At 36.4% G+C, this 24,432-nt stretch overlaps 1 protein-coding gene across 2 annotated transcripts in view; it reads left to right on the plus strand.

The window, feature by feature from the left end:
• PLCB1 (phospholipase C beta 1) overlaps positions 1-24,432 on the plus strand; it is a 699,301-nt gene that overhangs the window by 491,688 nt on the left and 183,181 nt on the right. For both annotated transcript variants that reach the window (XM_081257138.1, XM_081257139.1), the window contains exons 5-9: positions 6,078-6,157; positions 7,945-7,998; positions 9,111-9,186; positions 16,816-16,916; positions 18,491-18,657. In XM_081257138.1, coding sequence (XP_081113264.1) covers positions 6,078-6,157; positions 7,945-7,998; positions 9,111-9,186; positions 16,816-16,916; positions 18,491-18,657 — 478 coding nt within the window. The remainder of the gene's footprint in view (positions 1-6,077; positions 6,158-7,944; positions 7,999-9,110; positions 9,187-16,815; positions 16,917-18,490; positions 18,658-24,432) is intronic.

Below are 24,432 nucleotides of genomic sequence, written 5' to 3' on the forward strand. Positions count from 1 at the left end.
ATTTAGAAAAACAGGTGACAGGCTGGATTTAGCCCTCAGGGGTTTGTTGAACCCTGATAAAGACCACTGTCCACAGAATCCATATGAAAATAGATAAGGTATTGATATCTGCTTTTCAAAATAGAGCTTGCTCCTGGGAAAGTGAGAAGAATGGAATCAGGGAGAAGCACACCATAGAATAAGTCTGCACTGCAGTGTCTTAAGAATATAATTTTTATAAAGCACGGAAACAAATATCACAAACTGGTAACATTTGTTAAACTTGGATATGTGTTAGTTACGCTGTTCTATGCATTTTCAGGTGTAACAGAGATACGTAATGCTAGAAAAAGGAAAGATTAAAAAATACATTAAAATACTAAAGATAGCATGCATCAGAACTATGGGAAACAGAAATATCTGCAAGAATGATATTTCTTCCAGAAGGTTCTGTCTTAGTCTGTATACCACTTGTGTTCATAAGTTGAGCCAAAAAGTTAAGAGGTGTGAATTGTCGATGGGAGAAATTTCTCTCTGTTCTCAGAATTATGAACGGTTGTTGAATAGCTTCATGACTAGTATTTGGATCTAGGGCGGCTAGATCTAAAAGTTATTGAATCTCTCTCTTCACATTAGTTCAGTCACATTCAAGTTGAATCTGTGAGTTCCTCTATCAAAGTTCTAAGACTTTAGAGCTGCATTTTGTGATGGACCTCACCCCTCTCTCCATCTTATCATTTTTCCTCTACCATCATCATCATAGCATAGTGGTAAGGTGTATACTTTATGAACTTCACACTTTATTTCATCACTGTAACATAATGGTAAAGTGTTCAGACTCCAGAGGCAAACTTCCTGGGTTCAAACCTCGGATGTGCCTCTAACCAGCTGTGGGACCTTATGCTAGTCATTGCATGCCTCTGTGCCTCAGTTATCTCATTTGTCAAAATAGTGTGGTAATAACAGAGTACATCTCATAGGGTTGTTGTGAGTATTAAAAAGTTAATTACTGGGCTTCCCTGGTGGCACAGTGGTTGAGGGTCCGCCTGCCGATGCAGGGGACACGGGTTTGTGCCCCGGTCCGGGAGGATCCCACATGCCGTGGAGCAGCTGGGCCCGTGAGCCATGGCCACTGAGCCTGCGCAACTGGAGCCTGTGCTCTACAATGGGAGAGGCCACAGCAGTGACAGGTCCGCGTACCACAAAAATAATAATAAATAACTAAATAAAATAAAATAAAATAAAATAAAATAAAATAAGATAATTACTTACAAAATGCTTAGAACAGTACGTAGCTCATAGTAAGTGCTAAGTCAGTGTTTTAAACACAGCATAGTTAAGTGGATTTATTTATCATTTTTATCTCTTTGAACTGTATGTAGCAGCCATCTTAAAGTGTTCTAGGACAAAATGACAGAAAGCACAGTATCTAAGAGTACAGGTTTTGGAGCCCAAGAAATCAGTGATCTAACCCCAAACTGTGATCTTATTAACTCTGAGGATATAAATAAATTTTATAAGTGCTTTGAAACTTTGAATCCTCATCTGTAAAATGAGGCTAATAACAGTACCTGCCTCCTAGAGAATTACTGTAAGAATTAATTAAGTTGTTGGATGCAAAGAATTTAGCTCAGTACCTAGTAAAAACTCAAACAATACCTATGAGGGTAACTGAAACTTGTAAAATAATTGTTAGTAGTATTAAGCAAACACATAAATCCTATGGCAAGAATGACAGAAATTAAATAACTTTAGAAATAAAAGTACATTAACTTTGTGACATGTTAGGAAAACTTAATGGTGGCAAGACTGGGATCTCAGTAACGACGCCGGGGTGAGGGAATTGCAGAAATCATCTTGTGGTGGAAGATACGAACACGTGCATTTAAACTCCAGGTGAAATCCCACAGAAGTTGATCTTTAGATCCATTTCCTCTAGTTCAGGTCTGTAATCCCCATCACAAGAAGAGATCGATCCTACGGCAGAAAATGTCACTTAAGAAGCTTCAAGGTTTAAATAGCAGGGGCTGACCCAAGCTTAGTAGCAATCATCAGAACTTTGCCTCAGAAAGTAGAAAAACAAATACTCCAGATTAAATAAGAAGCTGTCCTTCCAATGCCATACTAACTAGGGCCCAGCGCTGGATTTATGAGAGCCCTGCCAGGTTGGGAGCCGTCTACCCTGCAGCAAAGCATATGTCATAATCTCATGATGAGCGGAGGCTGAGGCTGCTTTAAGCTGCTCTGGCCACATCTCTTAGCCATGTTGTTCTTAATACAGCTGTAAGGGCTTTTTGGTTATTCTAAAACAAATGACCAAAATATTTCTTTATTTGCTTGGGAAGCAAGTAGACAAAGATTAGAATAATGCTTAAAGTTCTGACCCTGGCCCAGCAGTACACTTCAACATGCATAAAATATATAAAAGTTTCTTGGAAAAAATGCAGATTTTGAGTCAGAAATCTGGTGTGGAGCTGACAGTCCTACATTTCTATCAAGCTTTCCGTCAGTGCTGTAAGTCCTCTTGCTACTCATAGCATCATCTGACATAGCCCTCACTTGGGATACAGATTCTTTGCCACCCCCTCCCCAGCACCTGCATCAGCATCTGCATTTTAACAAGACCTCCAGTGATTTGTATGCACATGAAAGTTTGAGAAGCCCTGCTCTAGAACGTATGTGAACCAATTTCTCCAACACTTTGGTTGCACATCCCCTATTTACACAATGTAGCTACTTCTGGTACCCAAAAGTCCTGAAATTTGTTATCCATCTGACTCTAACAGTGCTCTACCCATATCCCCTCCAATTCATTCACCATTTTCATATAAAACTCCCCGATGGGGATGGGCTTTCACTTCCAACAGCCAACACCCATGTCTCTTTGTTGTATGCACCCTCTGGATGCTGGAACCCCCTTTGCCTACTATCGAGGAAAGCAGGAAGTGCCTGGGGATTTCCATCCCCTCCAGCAAGCCCTGACCCAAGACTAACAGGCACAGGGATCACCATACTCCAGCTCCTTTTCTGCTCATCAGAAAACTCAAGTTTCAGGAGTGGTCTACACAGGGAAAGATTAAGCCAAAATTACCATCTGCAGAGTTTGCTTGGTATCTCAACTGTCTGCCTTCTTCGCTTCCCAATCCTTCTCATTCCCTTATAATGTTGCCAGGGAACACTTTGTAATAAACCCGTTTCTCATAAATCCTTGTCTCAGGGTCTGCTTCTGGGGAACTCAAAGTAAGACACATGGTGTTTTAGCTCAGTGTAATATAGACTGAGACCAGTACCCCACCAAGGATTGAGTTATTTCTCAAGTTGCTTTGGTTACTGCTTTAGACCCTGAATTTTGATTCAGCCTGGGTCAGATTTTCTGCATATCTCACAAGGCTGCAGGAAGTCCATGGATTCTAGGAATTCCACACTTGGAAATTTAGATGCTCACATTCCGAGAATGTGGTAAAATAAATTATGCCTTACTTTCTGAAACAGCTGTGGCTGTGCAGTGAAGGTGGTGATGATGCAGTCCTTCAGCTGGCTTTATAAAGGACCCATAGAAAGAGCGAAGGATCTAGAAGACCTGCCTTGACTAATGCTGCAGCCACGGCTCCCAGCTATGTGTGGCTGTTGAGCACTTGAAAGGCTGCCAGTGCAAATTAAGACGGGCATTCAGTGCAAAATGCACAGCTCATTTCAAAGACTAAAGCACATAAAAAGAATTATATAATAGCTCAATAATTTTTATGTTGATTACATGGCTAATAATATGTTTGAAATATTGGGTTAAATAAAATATATTATTAAATGTGTTTCACCTGTTTATTTCTACATTTTTTAAAGTGGCTACTAGAAATTTAAAATTATATGTGTAGTTCACATTATATTTCTGCTGGACTAGATGTAATAGAGGTCTTATCTTTCAGCCTTAAAGGTCAGACCCAATTAAATCTCCCCAGCTCTTCATAATGCCTTCTCTGTACCTATTTCTGCTGTGGAAGTGGCCCCCAGTAAACATACAAAATGGTACATTGCCCCCAATTATAAATACTTTTACCAAAGCATAAGGTTGCCATGGATCCAGAAAAGTCTAAAGTTCGACCCCTAGTCTGGAAAATATTATACCAGAAACATATTTTGAAAATCAATGCCAGTAGTTATTACTCTTAGTTTAAAATAATCTAACTTGAGGATATTTTATTTTAAAGCTGATAAAAAGTTATTCCAAAGCTTTTCTGTGTGTCCATCAAGTTTGTTTCACTGATAGCTCTTCTGTGCTGTCTTCCCCAAGCCCTCCACTAACAGTCCATAGAATCCAAAGCCTCACTACATCTCACCTGGACTGTGACAGCTTCCTAATTGAGTTCCCCCGTCTGGTTTCTCAGCCACAAATCCACCCTGCATTTGGCTGCCAAATAACCTCCTTAACCAACCATCTAGCCCCGGCTCTCCTTACCTTCACCCTAAAAGAGAGGCCTTCAGTGATATTATATTTTTTTGCCAAATTCTCTCCAGAAGGTCTTCCCTGGTGGCGCAGTGGTTGAGAGTCTGCCTGCTGATGCAGGGGACATTGGTTCGTGTCCCGGTCCGGGAAGATCCCACATGCCACGGAGCGGCTGGGCCCATGAGACATGGCCACTGAGTCTGCGCGTCCAGAGCCTGTGCTCCGCAACGGGAGAGGCCACAACAGTGAGAGGCCCGCATACCAAAAAAAAAAAAAAAGAAAAAAAATTATCTCCAGAAAACTGAACAGACATTAAATGCTCTCCATACTCTCATCCGAGCTCTACTTCTTTTTGTTGCAACTTCCCCTCTTTCTTCCAATTCCTTTTAGGCTACTCCACATTCCCACTAAGTCCTGCTGCTAAAACATACCAAAAAGAATAATGTAAATCTTCTTATAGCACATAGAGTGTTGTCATCTGGGATTTTTCTGTAAAGTCCAAGTATTTCAGGTGATAATGTAAGCTGCTTGATCACACTTATTTGTGCAAAATTGACTTGCATTTAATGTGAATGTTTTCCTGCTTAATTTCATATAACCTCAGAATTTAAAAGACTTCAAGGGAAGTTAAAGGTCTTTCATTTGTGTGACAGTTTTTACTGTGCTGATTTTTAAAATAAACTCAATATTTTAAAGTAAAACAAACACCTAAACAAACAAAAAACACTGCTTAGAGTGCCCTCTTACCTCTCCCATGACTCTATATGCCAAGTTCTACCTCAAATGTTACAGTATTACATGGCAGTATATTATCAGGGCCTTAAATCAGGAGGCAAAACACAAAAGACCAACAAAGCTATAGTAGAAATAATAAAACTAGGTGGAAAAGCTGTTGAACTAAAAAAACATGATTTCGTTGAGGAGGGAGCCAAGTCAACTACAACATCAGATGATCACATTACTTAGCTCTTATGTCATCTTCTCTTACTTTTTATCAGCCTGGAATGTTAATTGTGTGCTCAAAATCATCACCCAGAATGGAACTTCAACTGTTTTTTGTAGATTTGTTCTTTCCCATTTTCTTGGAAGCTAAGAGAGATCAGTGGTGAATGGTGTGAGGTAGGGATTGAGATTAGGTCAGCAGTAAGGAATGGACTCAGCTCGGGTGTGGGGGGCAGTACTGGATATTGTATGACATTGTGACTGTACCTAGTTTAGAGAATTTCTAGAACTGTAATTAACATTTAAAGAGTTCCTGGTATAGTTGCTTTGACTTGAGTAGTAAAATAGGAAGATCTTATTTGCAGGTGTGTTGAAAAGATAATTGACTATATTTTAAACTCTTTATCTGTTTATAATGCAAGGAAAGGAATAAAATATACTTGATTATTAAAGGCAACATACCAGGTCTCTATCTGTAGGGATTTTAAAAAGCAGATAAAATTTGTTTATGGGTAAAGAATATTTCCTTAGGAAAGGAGTAATCACTCAGGGATTTGAATTTAATTATGTCATTTTTACAGGATAAAAACAGGAAAAAAAAAACCCTTAGGCATACAAATTGAGCTAATTTGTCTTCCTAGTAGCCTAGCTAAAAACATGTGTCTAATGACTGTACAGTAGTTAAGCTAATGCAAGTGTGATTTACATTTTTCAGGAATGGACAAATGAAGTTTTCAGTCTGGCAACAAACCTGCTGGCCCAAAACATGTCCAGGGATGCATTTTTGGAAAAAGCGTAAGTAGCTCTAATTTTATTGCTAAGGGTGCTGCTTCATTTGAATCAGTTTCCTTTCTCCTTTGTGAGTCTTTTGTTTATACTGCACTGGCTTCTCACATTGATAAACATAAATTTCCCTCTGGGACTTGTTAGAGAACTGATACGTCCACCATTTCAAACTGGAAGACTTCCAATAAAGATCGCTCTTTCCTCTGAGCCACACATCAGGGTTACACTGAGCTTGCCTGAATGTCAATGCCTTTGACACACAGTAAGCAGATACTTCTAAATCCTGGCAGCTGTGCTCAGAACCAAAATTATTCATCTCAGGGTGTCTTCAGCCCTACATCTGCCTGTGTTGTATCAATTATTAATCTGAGGAAGAGAATGAACAACAACAATGATCTTAGACTCAATTCTCTCGAGTCTAAGATCTCTGATAGATGCTACTTAAATCAATAGGCTGATGTCCTGATTCCTATCCTTATAGACAATCACAACAACTGTTAGTAAGAGAAGAGAACGGAGATGTAGAGGAAAGAGCAAAAGGAAAAGGAAAAGGAAAGAAAGCAAATCAGGATTACCCAGTCGCTCTCAAATTACAGTCTTTCTGAAATTTATTTGACCAAGGAAAATAATGATTTCTGCCAGATGAGCAGCTAGGAAAGCTGGTGTGTTCAGTTTGGAAACAGTGGGTATCCAGGATTTTGGGGAGCCTTGAAATGAAAACCACAAGCGGAAACATTACTAGGTGGTCCTCTATTTTATTTAATAACTTTCTTCTTCTGTAAGACATACCCATCATTCCAGACCAAAGACTCCAGACCACATTTCTTTCATACTCTTCTATGAAATCCTTTTACTGTTAGTCAGTACTCACAGGTCTTCACTTAAATGCTCTTTCATGTCATCATCTCATCTCCTTACTTTGTCACCTTCAAGACCTTCCTATGTGCCTCCCCCTTCCCTCTTCCTCTATTCCTCATTTTTTAAAAATTGTCTTTGATCTTACAATTCTTCATCTAACAGACATTTCTGGAACATCTGTTGTGCCATACAATGTTGGTGGAAGGTGACACAGAGAGAGATAAGATGTTTTACCTGAAACATAGCATGTTATAGCTCGTAAAACATCTAGCTGGCTAACAATATCTATTGCAAATGTCCATTTCAAATAGGCATCTCCCTATGAATAGCTGCTATGGACATTCTAGAACATGCCTTTTGATGAACACACTGTAAGCATTTCTGTTGCATCTACACCTCGGTATGGGATTGTTGTGTCATAGCATGAGCTGCTGGTGGTCCCAGTTTACACACCCATCAGCAGAGTTTGTAAGCTCTCCTGCCTCTTCTCTCTATCCACATGTCCAGAAGCAGTGGAAGAGAAAAATGTAGTTGTATATTCACACAATAGAATACCATACAGCAACAAGAGTGAAAGATCTACAATGAACAGCAAAAATATGGATGGATCTCAAAAACATAATACTGAGGGAAAGAAGCCAGACACAAAAGATTGTGATTCCATTACGTAAAGGGCAAAAATAATCTGAGTTGTTTAAAGTCAGGATAATGGTTCCCACTTTGGGGATAGGCCCTGGAAGGGGGCATGACAGGGGCTTCTGGGATGCTACTAAGGTGATAATATTCTTCTTCTTGATCTGGGTGCTGATTGCAGAAACTTGGATGATTGGTGAAAATTCAGTGAACTGTACATATGCAGGAGCCCTTTTCTATGCATTTTATTCTTCAATAAAAAGCTTTTTAAAAAACTAAACACTTGTTTTCTGCTTCTCCAACAGCTATACTAAACTTAAGCTGCAAGTCACTCCAGAAGGACGCATTCCTCTCAAAAAGTAAGCTTCATGAGCATTTCCCATTATTCTTTTTCTTTTTCTTTTTTTCCTCAAAGATGTGAATATGTGTGCCATGGCTCTGTTTTGGTCCAAGTAGGAGCATGGGAATGTGTGGTAACCCTGTTCTCCCACACACTCCATATGCACATCAGTGCAGCTGGTTTTCTCATAGAGATTTCCTGGGCCTCCCCACTTCCTATGGCATCATTCTCGAGAAACACCAAAGCAGGAAGGGGGTGGAGGGGATGGGGGACCCTTGCTGTTAAACCTAAAAGACCATCTGAGACTCAGATCTATTCTAGGAATAGAAATTGGGCAACCACAATGCCTCTTTCTTCCAAGATGACACTAGCCTTGAAGCAGGAGTTGCAAACTCAAATGTCAACAGAAGCCAGGCAGGGAACATGTATGATGAAGCAGGCCAGGAACAGGAAGGAAAACTGAAGAGTGAAACCCCATCTCAAGGAGACAAGGACAACTCAACTCCACCATATTCCCTGTGGGACTGGTGGGCTCTGGATGCTAGATTTTCTAATGTTTCAGTGGAACCCATATATCCAAATTGTTATATTAAATTGTTCAGTACTTAAGTTATATTTTTTAAGACCAAATGACTGACCAACAAAAGCACATCTCTAGAGCATGTTCAGTCAAAAGTCTTTAACCTTTGGCCTACTAACTCCAACTGGGCTTCTGCTCATAAAAATGTTACATTATTAATAATAATACTATTAATTAATTGTTTATTATTAATAATATTAGCAACATACACCTTTAGAGCAGTGAGTAGCAGCAAGGAGACAGAGTTGTCAAGGATGTTGATTTTAGTGCTTAATAAAATACCAGGGGCTATTTAGTGCAATGTTTTTTAACTGGGTCATCACCACTGTCTCAAAATATTGATTTTATTTTAGGCACTTTGATTTTACAAAGCACACACATGGATCTTCCAGAACACATAGGCTGACGCTAGAATAATCAGTATCTTTTAATTCTCTAAAGATGAATTATAAGGAGGTTTGATTGAATGGAATGTTTCAGCCGGTGTCATCTACAAGTGTGACCCAAATGCCTTTTAAGCATCTCTCACGTGGTGTGCTTTCACTTCACAGCATATACCGCTTGTTCTCAGCAGACCGGAAGCGAGTTGAAACTGCTTTAGAGGCTTGTAGTCTTCCATCTTCAAGGGTGAGCATGTTGCCTTCCTGAAACTAGCACTGCTAAATAGCCCTGAATTATCATACTAAAATATATCTTAAAAAAATAAATAAATAAAAATAAATAAAATATATCTTGCCCCAGTATTATCCAAACATTTTTAAAACTAAGAAGTCCATAGGACTTATTTGTTAATATGTACAATGTACGGGGTCACTGTATTAGTTTCTTTCACTCCCATAACTCCAACATTTTCAATTAGAAAGACCCTTTGCAAGTTGGAAAAAAAATAAATAAATAACCTATTAATACAAAAAAAGTACCGGTCAAAAATATTAATGTTACTAGGAATTTAAGCTTCTTATTAATTATAAATCCTTTCTTGATGTCTGTTGAGATATTAGCTAATGATTATAGATTATGATCAGTAGTATTTTAAAATATTAATTTCATCTTATCCCCCTTTTTAAATGTCTAGGTCTAATATATTTAAGTTAATAAGCAATTAGAATGGTAGTACATTTATAAATAAATATATTTATGTACATTGCAGGGTGGTTCTCAAAAGGCTTTTGCAAGAGAAGTACAGGATCAAAGCAGTTTGAAAATTGCCTACTTTGCTCCTATGGTAGTCAAGTAGATGAGAGGATAAGCTTTTTTTTTTTTTTCTCCCAATACATTTGAGGCACTTAATATACACTGACCACTTAAAATAAAGTAATTTGCCTTCATTTCAATGCATTTCTACATACCTGGCTCTAATTATCGTTGTTCCTGGGATAGCTGGGTCTGTTGCATAAAACCTTTTTCTTGTGCTATATGCAGAACACTCCTTTCTATTATGAATTATTTTTATCCCAGTATCTAAGCAACAAGTAAGCAAGAATAACACTTATAACCAAAGAAGAAACTTTGAGTCTCTTGAAACATGCTGGCAGCGTTGAAGTTGCACTGAATGAAGTTGAGAAGCCATTCTTAAATGTACGGTTAAGTTATGAAAAGTATTGAGAGCTGTTTCATCAGTTACATCAGCCAATTCTTGTGAATATTTTTCAGAAAAATGAAGTTTATTAACGACTTTGGTCAGTAACAGAAAAGAAAAAAAAAAAAAAGTCACTCTCCACTATTAGTTTCTTCCTATCTGTGGAAAAAGCTGCTGATGCTGCAAACACTGGGCAGAGCTGTGGAAAGGCCCCCAAACATTTAACCTTCACTTTAATAAAGCAAAAGAAAATGATCAAACCTGTTTATTATTGATCTTTCGTTTGATGCTTTAGAGCAGGGAAGATATAACGGTTAAGGTCTTGTCCTTGACTCAACAAATATTTTTTTTATTTGACCTATATTTTTTCTTTTTTTTAATTGAAATACAGTTGACTCACAATGTGTTAATTTCTGTTGTACGGCAAAGTGATTCAGTTATATATATATGTGTATATATATATATATATGTGTGTGTGTGTGTGTGTGTGTGTGTGTGTGTGTATACATTCTTTTTCATATTTTTTCATTATGATTTATCACAGGATATTGAATATAGTTCCCTGTGCTTTAGAGTAGGACCTTGTTGCTTATTTATCCTATATATAATATTGTAGTTTGCATCTGCTGATTCCAAACTCCCAGTCCATCCCTCCCCCACCACCTTTCCCCTTTGGTAACCATAAGTTTGTTTTCTATGTCTCTGAGTCTGTTTCTGTTTCATACATAAGTTCATTTGTGTCATATTTTAGATTCCACATATAAGTGGTATCATATGGTATTTATTTTTCTATTTCTGACTTACTTCACTTAGTATGATAATCTTAAGTCCATCCATGTTGCTGCAAATGGCATTGTTTTGTTCTTTTTTATGGCTGAGTAGTATTCCATTATGTATATATGTACCACATCTTCTTTATCCGTTCAGACTCAACAGATATCGCTTGAGCTCTTACTATGTGCCCTCCATCGCTGAGAATATGGTAGTGAGCAAAATGAAGTTCCAGTCCCAGAATTCAAGGACCATATACTCTCTGGAGGTGCTAGTCAAACACTTTGACTGACGTGTGTAAATTGGGGGGAATGCCATGAACAAAAGGAATGGAGCACTGCCACTGAAAATAAGGGAAGTTCATTCCAGAAAAAGAAAACAATGTGTGCAAAACCCTGAGGCTGGAAAAAAATTTACTGGTTTGAGTAACTGAAAAAAGACCACTGCATTTAAGCATGAAAAGAAAGTGTGAGACACAAATTTAGAAAGACATGCAAAGAATTTTTTTTTTCCTCTGCAGTTGCTCCTGAATTGACCTTTACTGGATAACATCTTGTGGAAAAAAAAAAAAAAGATAAAAAATGTTAACTTATTACTATAAAACTAGCTAAGGGAAAGAAGGAATAGAAAAATGAAGCTGAATAGAAAATCAAATCCATCAATCAGTCCTCTGTAAATTGCAATTTTCTAAACAATTGGATTCTGACAATTCAGTCGATAAATACAAATTGAGTTTTTACAATCCACTATGTCTATTATAGGTTCACACTTTCAAACCAATGTCAACTGGAGACATTTTTAAAGGAAAATGAGTTTCAAATAACAGGAGTTATGTTTAAATTGGAAAAAAAATATTTGTCTTTAGTAAATTAAATGTTATGACAATTTTCTGAGAACAAATTGGAGATTTTTTAAAAAATATAATCAACCTCCATCATTAAGTTTTGAAAGCTCATTATTCACAGTAAAGTATATTTTAGTTGGAGGACTCGTAGAATTACAATGCTGTAAAAAGATCTAAAAACCAAAGTCAGTTTCAGAGCTAGGAAATAAATGTTTCCCTGAACTGACTATATTTTAAATCCTTGTTGTAAGTTCATATCTACAGAACAGTGGCCCTGGGAAATATCCACTAATTAGCAAAGTTATACTGACAAGAGGTGTTTTAAACACTCCACAGAAGAAAAGGTTATGTAAATGGTAGACAGTAGTACATATCTGGGAGCCTTATATAGCCAGTGGTTGTTCAAACTAGATTTAATTGTGTTCTGTAAATAGATACATTACCAGAAATACTGTGGATATCCTGTTGAGATTTTTTAAACATTATCTTTGTGCACATTGTTAGGGATAATTAATTCACTTGAACTTGTATCCTGACCAACATGATCCATTGAAATAACACATTCCTTAAAGGGTACTCCTTTCAAATGCTTGCTAAAGTTACCTTAATTGTTAAAAAGTAGTACTGTATCTAAAAAGAGAGACAAAGCAATTACTGTCTTCTTTAATAATCCAAACGTATTTTCCAGTGAGAGCTTTGAAGACTTTTCCATATTCAGAAAACTACTACTTTACTCACAAACTTTCTGAGAACAGAAAATAGTGTGTTTGCACCAAATTCCCTTTGATTTAAGGCTTTATTAACTTGAAAAAAAAAGCTCACTGACATTTGGAATCATATTATAGTCTTGGCATAACACTGATCTTTTAATGAAGAAGATAAGAATAAATCCATACTTTTTTATAAAATAAAGTTTACCATAGTTATCAACATACATGTAATACTAAAGAAAACAGCGATTATTTTGGATTTAAAGAATTCCATAAATTTTACTAAAAAATACTATGAATAAAATTTACAAAAGAACTTCTCCCAGGATAACTGTAATAGGTTGCCTTTCTCCTATGCCTTATACTCAGAATGTAAATTAGAAATTATAGTTATTCATTCAGCTGTGATTCTTACAATCACTAATATCACAATTCCATTTTAGAACCACATTATGTATTCAGTTCATTATCAGTAGTTTACTTGTAATTATTTCATGTACTCTCTGGCTGTCTCAACTTTTGATTTATAACTTTAGAACAAAAATACTGAGAATAGATTGAAATCCTGAATTTACCGGAAAATAATTCATTGATTTGTGAAGATAAAATCTGTATGTGGACTCCTTATCCATTAAAGTCCACTGAATTAAATTAATATGTTTTTGAATAACATTTCTGAATGTTAAATACCTGTTCATTATAGAATTGTTTTTTAAATCTACAAATGTATAAAGAAGAAAATACAAACAGTATCCAAAAACTGATATGCAATTTAGTTTTCTGGATTGCAGTGTGAGTTGAGGAATCAAGAGACCTTACTTCAAAACATAGCAACCGCCCCACCTCCCCCAATTTGATGCCTTAGACAAGCTTTGTAACCTCCCATCTGTTCAGTGTATGTATCTGTAAAAGGGGTCCCTAACCATGCCAACCTCATAGAGTTGACTTGGGATTAACTGAAAACATTCAAGTAAAGCTCATAGAACTATATACTTGACATACAGTAAGTGCTCAATAAATATTAATTCCTATTATCCTCTGAGTATTTTTTCATATGCATATATATGTGAGTTTTTTCTCTTTTTTTATTTTCAATTTGGCATGTGGATATGTCATAACCTGGTCTTTGGAATCTGGAAATATAAATGCCACCAGTACTATCATCAAGTTTTTTGTTTAATCTTTTCTCTTTTGAGATTCTTTGTATACAAGCATGGAATTGAAGCAACTACATTTTTAAAGTAAGGAAATTCTTTGTAGTTTCTGGAATAAATGGGCCTGATTCTGACTGTATTGATCTTCTTAGTTCTCCCTCAAAAAGTTTGGATAACAATGGCAACAAATAATCACTGATAATCTGTTTTGTATTGGAACCATGGTGTGGTGAGCCAAGTCCTGGACTACGAGACAGAAGACCTAAGATCTGGTCCCATACCTGGGTTCAACCAACAGACATTGATTAGGTGCATATTATATGCCAGGCATCATTCTTGGGACACAAAGGAATTAAATAAGAGATAGTCACTTTGCTCAAAAACACACAGTCTAGTAGAGCATCAGAAATATAAAAAATAAAGGAAAAATCGTGTGATGGATGCTCTAAGGAAAGTATATAAAGGTGGATTGTGGACACAAAAAAAGAATGTGTCATCTCTACCTGGTTTGGTAAGGAAGGGTTCACAGAAGAGTATTTGTACTTTGGGTACAATCTTAAGAGTATCGGACTTTAAGTTTCCTCCTGCTTAAACAGGACAATGAATCTATTCTATCCACTTCACCAAATCATGAGGTCCAGGAAAAGAAAATAGGTGAATGACCTTTGTGAATTTCAGCCTTATTTAAAATATACAGAATTGGTAATTGCCTGTAGCTTTTCCCTAAGTATCTCCCCCATACTCTTTCACTTGAGTTTTCAGTGGTGCTCATTTTAACTTATTTCTCCAAAATATACTTTCTCCCATTTTCACCCACTGACCCTAAAGGGTATCCTCATCAGTCAAGTTGGGCAAGAGAAAAATGAAGCTGTATTGAAATGTTTGTCCATTTTCTATGTGCTAACATCCAGCTGGTAATAAAAATAATACTGTATTTATTCAGCTTATTTCATCAATGTGTCCTCTCTAATAGGAAGTTCTAATTCATAGCTGGTAAGTAAACATGGTTAGAGTTTTAGTAAAGCATATTGCTCTATGAAATTATGTTTATGGAATATTATGCAAATGGATTTAGTTGAATCTGATGTTCTGTGGGGAGCATACTTGCTGTCAACTTCCACTTCTGTCATAAATTACCCTCATTCATTTAGTAAATATTTATTGTGGACCTGCTATATGTTACAGATTGAGCAGTTAACAAGCAACACACAAGTCCTAGCTTGTGTTGATCTGAAGGTTAGCAAGTAATACAGAGAACTGTACAGCTGGGAGCACAAAACAGTTAAATAAGTACTGAAATATGAGATAAGTGTGGTGTGATGGTAGCACAGAATGGAAGACAAAACCTGGTCTCAGAGGAAGAGATTTTAAGCTAAGACAAAAGGGAGAAAAAAAAAGAAGTCAGTAAGAAAAGGAAAACAGTGATTGATATCCTTAGACAAAATCTGTTTATTTGTATGCTGAGGGGAGGAGGAGGTAGAGTGAGCTCTAAATAGTAACTAAACAGTAAGGAGACTGGGAGAACAAATTTGGGGTTCATCAAATCCAATAAAGTCTGATGCTTGAGTTGGCCGACAGAGCCACTGAGTATTTCCTTGAGATTTGTTTTTAAATCTCTCTTCCCTGTATCTCTCAGCCAAAGAGTAGGAGAGAGAGGCTCATTTCTGGCTATTTTAAAAACTACTTAAAAGAGACATGGGAGTCTAACTCTGAGAGAGGGTGGCACTAAAAAAGTGTGCATTGTCCAGCCAAAAGGTTTTCTTTCATTTTGTATCAATAAATTAAATGTAATTTTGGAAGCCTGTTTATAGGTTATACTTGTCCCCATCTTTTGAGTGGCAAAACACCATGAAACAATTTATGGGAATTTCCCATTGTTCTAGGAATTGGCCACTTGTGCTCATGATTTCAAAGTTGGTGTTCAGGTAACTGAACTTAATGGTGTAATGCATCTTGCTGGATATAAATGATACATGTGTTGTTTGGTTGTCTCAAAATGCTGTTTTGCAAAATGGATTTTTTTTTCTGCCCTATAAATTGATTTAGTAAAGAAAATATTATTTTATTCGTTCATTTCTCAAATATGGGACTCCTGCTGTTTGCCAAGTGGTGAGCTAAGTTTTCTTATCTGTTAGCAAGCAGTGTAGTCTCAGACCATAATTCAGACAATAATTTGTAGATATTTCTGTAAAGGTACATTTCCAAAAATAAGAATACGGTAAAAGGAAGGGTGTTTTCTTTGGTTTAAGGACTTGAAAATAAAAATAATCATATAAACACATACCTGAAAAAGGAAAAACGGCATGAAGAATGTCCTTCCTGTTAACAAAGGCTTGAATACATGCTTCCGGTTTCCATGGCAGCCCGACTAAACAGAAAAATAAGTCATAGAAGTCACTTTTTATATCAATGACTTGCTTTCCAAACAATAGCACCAAGAGGAATCAGTAAGAAATAATGACTTATGTCCTACTTATGAAAAGTGTTTTGCAACTTATCAGATTACTTAAACCAGAAAGAACGTTGTTTGAAAAAAAGACACAAAATTGGGATTTTATCTTTTCATTTTGAAAATGTCTTTCTCCAGGTTCTTTACATTAAAAAAAAAAAAAAACATTCATTCAAAAGTCTGCTAAACAGCACATAAACAATGTGAATGTGCTTCATGCCACTGATTTGTACACTTAAAAATGGTGAAATGCTATATTTATCTTCTGTATATTTTATCACAATTAAAAATGAGATTAAAGTCACCAAAAACAGCAACCTAAAAAAAAAAATCTGCTGAACAGACGCTGTTTTCACTAGGTCTAACCTTATTTATTGAATGTACTTCAGAAATTGCCTTAACATCCCTTTAGAAGGAGAAAATTCTTAAGCTTAAAATATAATGAAAAAACAGAAAATAAGGCTTTTGATACCTCAAAGCCAGTGTCCAAGTGAACTACACCGCTTGCCTCATAGATGTTTTCTGAATGTTCACCCTGGCCTCCTATTTATCTTATGGAAAAACCCCGAACGAACTTTTTGGCCAAGCCAATAAAAGAAAGAAAAGAGAAAGGAAGGAGGGAGGGAGGGAAGAGAGAGAGAGAGAGAGAGAGAGAGAGAGAGAGAGAGAGAGAGAGAGAGAGAAAACTGGGAGGATGAAAGATAACAAAGAAAAAGACCACTTACTGACCCTCTTGTTTTATTCCCCAGAATGAATTGATACCTCAAGAAGATTTCACTCCAGAAGTGTACAGAGTTTTCCTGAACAACCTTTGTCCTCGACCTGAAATTGATAACATCTTTTCCGAATTGTAAGGGAACACATTTTAACTCGTTTTGTTCCACCTTGGTGATGGTACTCAGGGTGCTAGCTAGGGCAGGATTTTGAGCAGTAGAGGGAGATGGCAGAACCTGTTTGTACACGATAAATAATAGCAGTGGTTCTGTGTAATGTGATGGTGGCAATCACGCATTCCTACCCCTGAGGTTCAACCACTTTTTTTTAATTAATTAATTTATTTGTTTTTATTTTTGCCTGTGTTGGATCTTCGTTGCTATGTGTGGGCTTTCTCTAGTTGCAGCGAGCAGGGGCTACTCTTCATTGAGGTGCACGGGCTTCTCATTGTGGTGGCTTCTCTTGTTGCAGAGCACAGGCTCTAGGCGCACGGGCTTCAGTAGCTGTGGCACGCAGGCTCAGTAGTTGTGGCTTGTGGGCTCTAGAGCACAGGCTCAGTATTTGTAGCACATGGGCTTAGTTGTTCCACGGCCTGTGGGATCGAACCCTTGTCCCCTGCATTGGCAGGTGGATTCTTAACCACTGCACTACCAGGGGAGCCCTCAACCACCATTTTTAATGAGTGAAGTTGGCTATGATTTGTTGCAGGGTGTCTCTGTTTTAGAATCCTCAGGGGGCTCTGTGTGGTTTGAAGATTATGGCTAGAACAGAGAAGCATCTAGGCTTACTTTGTGGAGATAGACTGTTACAGAAAGAATGCTGACCTGGGAACCCGTCATATTATCTCTTTGCATCACATTAATGAAAGGAGAAGTTTGGATTACTAAGAACCTTCCCATCTGAAAATTATTTGCTTTTATGTTAGAAATCATATAGGCATTACTTTTTAAAAAATGAATGAAAAAAAAAGAAAAACACATCAAAACACCAAGGCAAATATGGGGAAGTAGCAGTTTCTTGATATACTGAAATCTATGTGATGACAGACCAATCCAAAACTGACAGACTAAATAAAGATTTCTTCATATGAAAAACAAGCAAACAGTGCTGCTGAGAATAATATCAGATGTACTCACTTTGTCATGTTCATTGCCATCAATTATTGATTGAACATCTGCAATATCTGTACTATTGAACTTGTCTTTGGGTTGTCAACAGGATTGAAATGGGAAGTTTGAATCACACTGTATTGCAGAGTTATAGATTCTTGCTGAAGCATAATTTTAATGAAAAGAAAAATGTGCCCAAACATATTGGGTGTTTTTAATAATGAGAAATAAATACATCTTTAGAAGATTAAGTGGGATATGAGAATTTGATGACTAAACCAGAAGTTTAGCTTCATAATCAAAAAACAACCCACGCTCTGTGTTCCATTTAGAGTGGTGCATCTTCACACACAAGATACAGTATTTCCCTATTGTGGTTTTCTTATGCATATGGTATAGTTCAAGGGCATTGGGATTTGGTGGCAGTGATTGAAAAAGGTTGTGATGGAGCAACACAATGTTTTTAGGGCAAGACAGGAACTCCAGTACAGGATGCTCTTGCCAGGTATGGCAGGAGTTTGTTTACACATAGCTAATGCAAATATATGAATGAGACTTGGTGGAAAAACCTTCTAATTTTCTTGTTTTTAATTGTTTTTAGTGGTGCCAAAAGCAAACCATACCTTACGGTTGATCAGATGATGGATTTTATCAACCTTAAGCAGCGAGATCCCAGGCTAAATGAAATTCTTTACCCACCTTTAAAGCAAGAGCAAGTCCAAGTGTTGATTGAGAAGTATGAACCCAACAACAGTCTTGCCAGAAAAGGTCAGTCCACCTTTTCCCACACCAGAGCAAAGATCGAGTTCTAATTGTGAGTGGGCCACTCTTGGTAGTCATGGACATCAAGGATTATTCAGGAGGGTTTCCCACATTTATATGCTTGCTTTTCTTTCTGACTTAAATCACTGGTGGTTTAATCAGAAGATTTTTTTAGAGTTTGGTATGTGATGTTTTTGTTGTTGTTATGTATATATGTGTGTGTGTGTGTGTAACATTGTTTTTTAAATGTCTAATCATTTGTTTTGTTTTAAATTTTCCCAGTTACTGAATGCATCTTGTTTTCAGACAGGAAATTCATTGTCTTAAATGTTGCCCTTTTGGGTCTGTTTCTAGCTCTGCGACATGACCCATAGATTTTTCTAAATCTCTAAAACTGAAGAGAATATTCAGTCCATTAGAAGCTTATCTTATAGTAGTTTATAGTTTACACTACTGATGAATTTTTCCACTTGAAAAGATATTTTAAACTTTGGCCTTCTGTGTTAAAAAAAATTAGTGTTTTTAGGGAGAAAAAAAACTGGTATCAGAAAGACAGCACTAAGATGCCTGAAAGTTATTGAGAAATTTATATTTTTGATTCTGGAGAAATGACTTGCCAAAATAAGATCATGAAAATTCAGCTGCCAGGAGTTTTCAACTATATGTGGCATCATGGTCTCTAAACTGGATCATCCTTTACCACTAAGACCAAGTTTCATCTGGATTGAAATTCCTTCACTGAGAATATTAGTGTGTTATTACTGATGTTATTGTAAATTGACTAGATATTCCATAGGGAGGAAAATAAAGTGCAATTAACCAATTATTAAGAAATAAATTGCATGTTAATATGCAAGTAATTTATAAGTAGCAAATAGCTCTGGCAAGCTTGTGGTCATTAATAAGATGGTTATATTAAAACTATCTTCTAAATGAAAATTGAGAGTATTTATTAAATATCAAAGTAAACTCTTATCACTAATTCTATCTTACATGTTATTAGTTGGGAATTTATAGATGAATTATTTTAGTTTTTAGTTTTATCATTTTACATATTTTAGTTTTAGTCTTAGTTTCTTCACCAGGCACTTTGCCTTTGTTGTTGTCATCATTATTACTGTTGCCGAGGTCAAAGGAAACAACTGACCCAACAGTACCTGTTGGCGTTTCCAGGCCTGCCCCTCCAACCCCCTCAGATCTGACACCCTTTCCCTGATGTCACAGAGATGGGATTTCTCCTTTCATTAAACCAGGAGAACTCCTTGGAGATTTCTCATAGATAGCTTGACAGTTCCTTTTTGAAATCCAAACTTCGCCAAAAATAACTAACACAGTGTTTTAACAATTCTGACAAGACTTCTAAAAACGGTTAGCCCATGACACCAGGAAAACAAAAATCTTTTGTGAAACCAATGAGGCACTTCAGAACCTAAACTTTTCCCTTTTCTCCTCCCTTCATACCACTTTGCTGGTGGTCCAGGCTTCATCTAGTGCGTGATGTCCCCATACATCATACTCTGATGACTCGGACAAAGTAGAGGATACAAAGGAAAATACAATAGATTATTGTAAAACTCTATCATCCTGGAAGAACTGATTTTGATTCTAATGGAAATTAAGACTATATCTCTTAACAGTTGCATGAGTATTTAGTTCCATCTTATAGCTGTACTAAGTGTGAATTCCATAATCATGCAGACATGTAAAATTCAGGTATATTTAAAAAATAGCAACTTGATTTTTCTACAACTTAATATGATATTGATCACGAAGCCTCTCTGTCAGCACTGATGTGATTTTTTTAAATCACAGTATTCATTTCTCAACCCCAAAACTCCAGTAGGAAGATGAACTTGAGATGTCTCACACCAAGTCATTTTGTTTGCTGCTTTGGCTCTGTTTATGTGAACAAAGAAGATTAGAGAAGATTGTTTTATTCTAGCAATTGTTGTTTCACAGTCAAAAGGATAACAATTTTGAAATCTTTATTTGTAGGAATAAGAAATTGTTGAGTTAGACCTCAATTCTTTAGTAATCAAAAGTTTGAAATATTTTTTCCAAGGATGAAAATCATTTTTTACTTGATTTTGCAGTTTATAATATCTGATGTTTGACTTTAAGATCTTTACAGGAACTCCTTTTTATATGCAACGAAGTACAATTTAAGAAAGTATTTATTATATGGCTTCAATGATGACTGATATGCAAGGAAATTAGCTCTCACTTATCATGTGACTTTCAAAATGTGCGTTTTCATTTTACGAAGAAGAAAACCAAAACTTTGAGGTCAAATGACTTACCTAAGATCTCATACCAAGATGCTCTTCAGGAAAGCAGAGTTTTTAACTTTCAGTCAACTAGTTAATATGTTTTAATCAATAAACACATAAGAAAATAAGTAGGGAAGTTTAATATTACATTATCATTTTTTTCTGTGGCACCTTACATTTTTACTAGTTCTTCAAATGTGTCCAAGCATTAATTAAATTGACCACAAACTCAGTTTTATTTATCAGAGAAAGACACTTCCATATTGCCTATATTTGATATAAAATCATGGGAATAAGATACATACAGAAAATCCGCATATAATAGCATAAATAAATAAATAAATAAATAAATAAATAAATAAATAAATATATATATATATATATATATATATATATATATATATATATATACTATCTGATACAAGAAACATTTTAAAGTCGGTGTTAAACAAATAAACAATACACAAAATTGACATATGCTGTTTAGTTTTTATACCATTTAATATAATTTTGACATAAAAGGTAATCTTAAATTAATGAAAAATTTTCAATGTGGCTAAAAGCCTAATGGCTAAAGCTGAGCTTAAGTGAGCTGATTGATGGCACAACACCTGGAAGTGTGAAGTGAAAACCCAGAAGAGCTGACCAACAGTGATGCTCTGTTGACCCCCTGTCATGAGGACATTACCCACATTCCACGCTGGAATTTCTGTTTCTGTAGTGTATATTGGTTATAAATAATCAGAAGGTTTCTGTGCAGTCTAAGGCCAAATGTTCACATGTTTGGGTTTCACAGAGTTGAAATCTTGCTGCAGAAGATACTATTCTCAAGGGAGTTAGGTTTATTTTTACAGTTTAAAATCACACACTGAAAAATGTTGAGGCCCCAAGTCAGCAAATGTTTCTTCCTTACCATGTTGTTTGCACTGTAGGCCTAACCGTGCTTAACGCAGGGCTACACAATGACTCCTGCCTCTTCCAAACAAAAGGGTCATGAATGTCAGTTTGAAGACTCATGTCTCTTAGAGTTATTTTGTTTATAATTTAAACTCTTTAGAAGAAAGGCATTGAGTAAAATTAGCATAAAAAATGAAATAGTTATTGGTGCCTTAGGTAACAGGCTGCAGACCTCTAGATTCAGCAACTTTGTCTATAAAAGAAGGTCAAATTATGATTAAACGGCCAAACTGAAAGAAAAGAGTTAAGTTTGTTCATATGTTTATTCTTCTGTGAAGAGCAGGTGTTCATGAGTATTTGTTAAGCAATTGAATTAATATAACAGATCATAATATTAGCAGATGTTTCAAGCTACGTTTCTTTTTTATCAGCAGTTCTTCCTCTTAAATGTTTATACAGTGTAGTATAAAAAAGCTTCCCTGCTTTGTTGCAATTAAAATGAAACTAAAACTTTTAGTATTTGATCAGTACTCCATGAGCTAATAGTTTAATAGTTGAACTCAAAATTAATAATAGCAGGACAATTTGTTTTTAAGCAAACCAAATAGAAGTTCAGGTATAGCAAGCATGTTTGCTCCAAATAGACCTAAGCTAACAATGATTTGCATACTAGAAATAACCTTATTGCATTTTTAATATTGTTTTATTTAAAAATATTTATGTAAGTGAACTATACTGTGTCATTATTATCAACAACCAGAAGCACCCAGAGTGTGCTAGAGAGAGCACTGGACTTGGAAACTTGCAACCTGTAGTATTAGGTGGAAATACTTCAGTTGAAAAATGACAAACTTAACTCAGGCTGAAGCACAGAAAGGAACTGACAGGTATATATAAGCGAAAAGTGAGGGTGTTAATGACTTCAGGCATGACTACATCCAGGGGCTCAAATGACGTCATCAAGACCTGTCATCTCCCATCATGTTCTCTGCACTGGCTGTAATTCTTGGGCAGACTCTCCTGAAGTGACAAGAAAGCCACCAGCAGCTCCAGGCCTACCAATCTCATAGTTGCAACAAAATACCAGAAACCAGAACATGGCCCAAGCCAGCCAGGACCACTCCTGAACTAGGATCATTGCGGCCTGGAGGATGGAATGTATTAATTGGACAGAATTTGGTCACATGACTCTTCCTAGAGCCAATAAGGAGTCAGCTACCTGAACCATGTGGAATGACAGTGGGAGAGGGGTGGTTCCCTGAAATTCACCTAGAGTGTGTACCTGGAAAAAGGAGGACTAGTCACCAGGCAGATAAAAACAGCAGATCCCACTAAAACTGGTCACAAATCAACAACTCATCATCTCTGTTTACCTTACCTTAGGAAGCCATTTAATCTCTTTGACCAGTTCCACCCCCTAGTTTTCTGATCTTTGAAAATATTCTGAGAGAATTTCTGGGAGAATTAAGTAAGTTTCTTATGATAAGAAGGTTGTATGTATTAATTGTTACCTATTAAACCCTTGTTGATCTGAACTAATGAAAAATGAGAATTGGCATTTGTGCCAAATTATTTATGAGTCTGGAAGTGAGATTCAGAGCACTAGGCAGAGGCATTTCTGGATGTTGCTGTCTCTTGGCTAACAGGCTTATTTTACTTATTGCAATTAATAAAAAAAATTAGACTTATTTGGTGATGAAACCTGAAAAAATATGGTGAGTCATATCTGTGCACAAATGTTCATTTCTGACTCATCAATATTTTATCTATATTTTTATTAAAATGGAATTATAATTATAGTTTAAAACGTAATGATTTACACTGGAATCTTACTATTTACTTTATCACTTAATTTTCCTAATAGAGTTTTTAAAATTTTTATTTTCCTAACACCATTTCCCTTTACTAGGTAGAAGTTATAAAAAATAATGGTTATTTTTATTAATATGTATTATGCATTCTTGAGACATCAAACATGCCGTAATTAAGGAAAGAGACTGGCACTGTATTATGGTTAAGCCAGTTAACCTCAGGCAAGTGACTTCACTTGCTTGAACTTCAGCTTCCTCATCTGTAAAATGGGATGATACCAGTTCTAGCAAACATCAGTGCTTATCCTGTATCCCTCGGAATACATGGTTCCAACACAGTCAACAGCATCTTCTGCAAATCTCTGGGACTTTCTCTCAGCCCAGCCACAGACAGCCTACAAGTGCCCAGGAATTCATGGCCCCAGAAGTAATTTTCACTCAGGTGGTAGTACCTCTCTTCCTTGCCCCTTGTCTGGGACATTTCTGATACGTATTCTTCACATTCTCCCAGAGTTCCCATGTATGAATGAGCCCCAGTTTCCCACAACTGCAACCTGCTTGATTAGGTTCCCTTTATTTGCTGCCTTTTCTTCCCTTCTCTTTTCTCCACTCCCCTACTGTTAGTTCCTGGGTTATCTCCCAAATAACCTGCTTGCACTCAAATCCTTATCTCAAAGCCTACTTTTAGAAGAACCAAAACTAAGACAAGCACTTCGCAATAAATGGCCTTAACAGAATCTAAAGTGAAAGATGGGTAAGGTCAGAGTAGCTGAGCATTGAGAGAAAAAAAAAAAAAAAAAACG

Source organism: Mesoplodon bidens (assembly GCF_964165515.1).
Source record: "Mesoplodon bidens genome assembly, chromosome: 15".
Classification (NCBI taxonomy): domain Eukaryota; kingdom Metazoa; phylum Chordata; class Mammalia; order Artiodactyla; family Ziphiidae; genus Mesoplodon; species Mesoplodon bidens.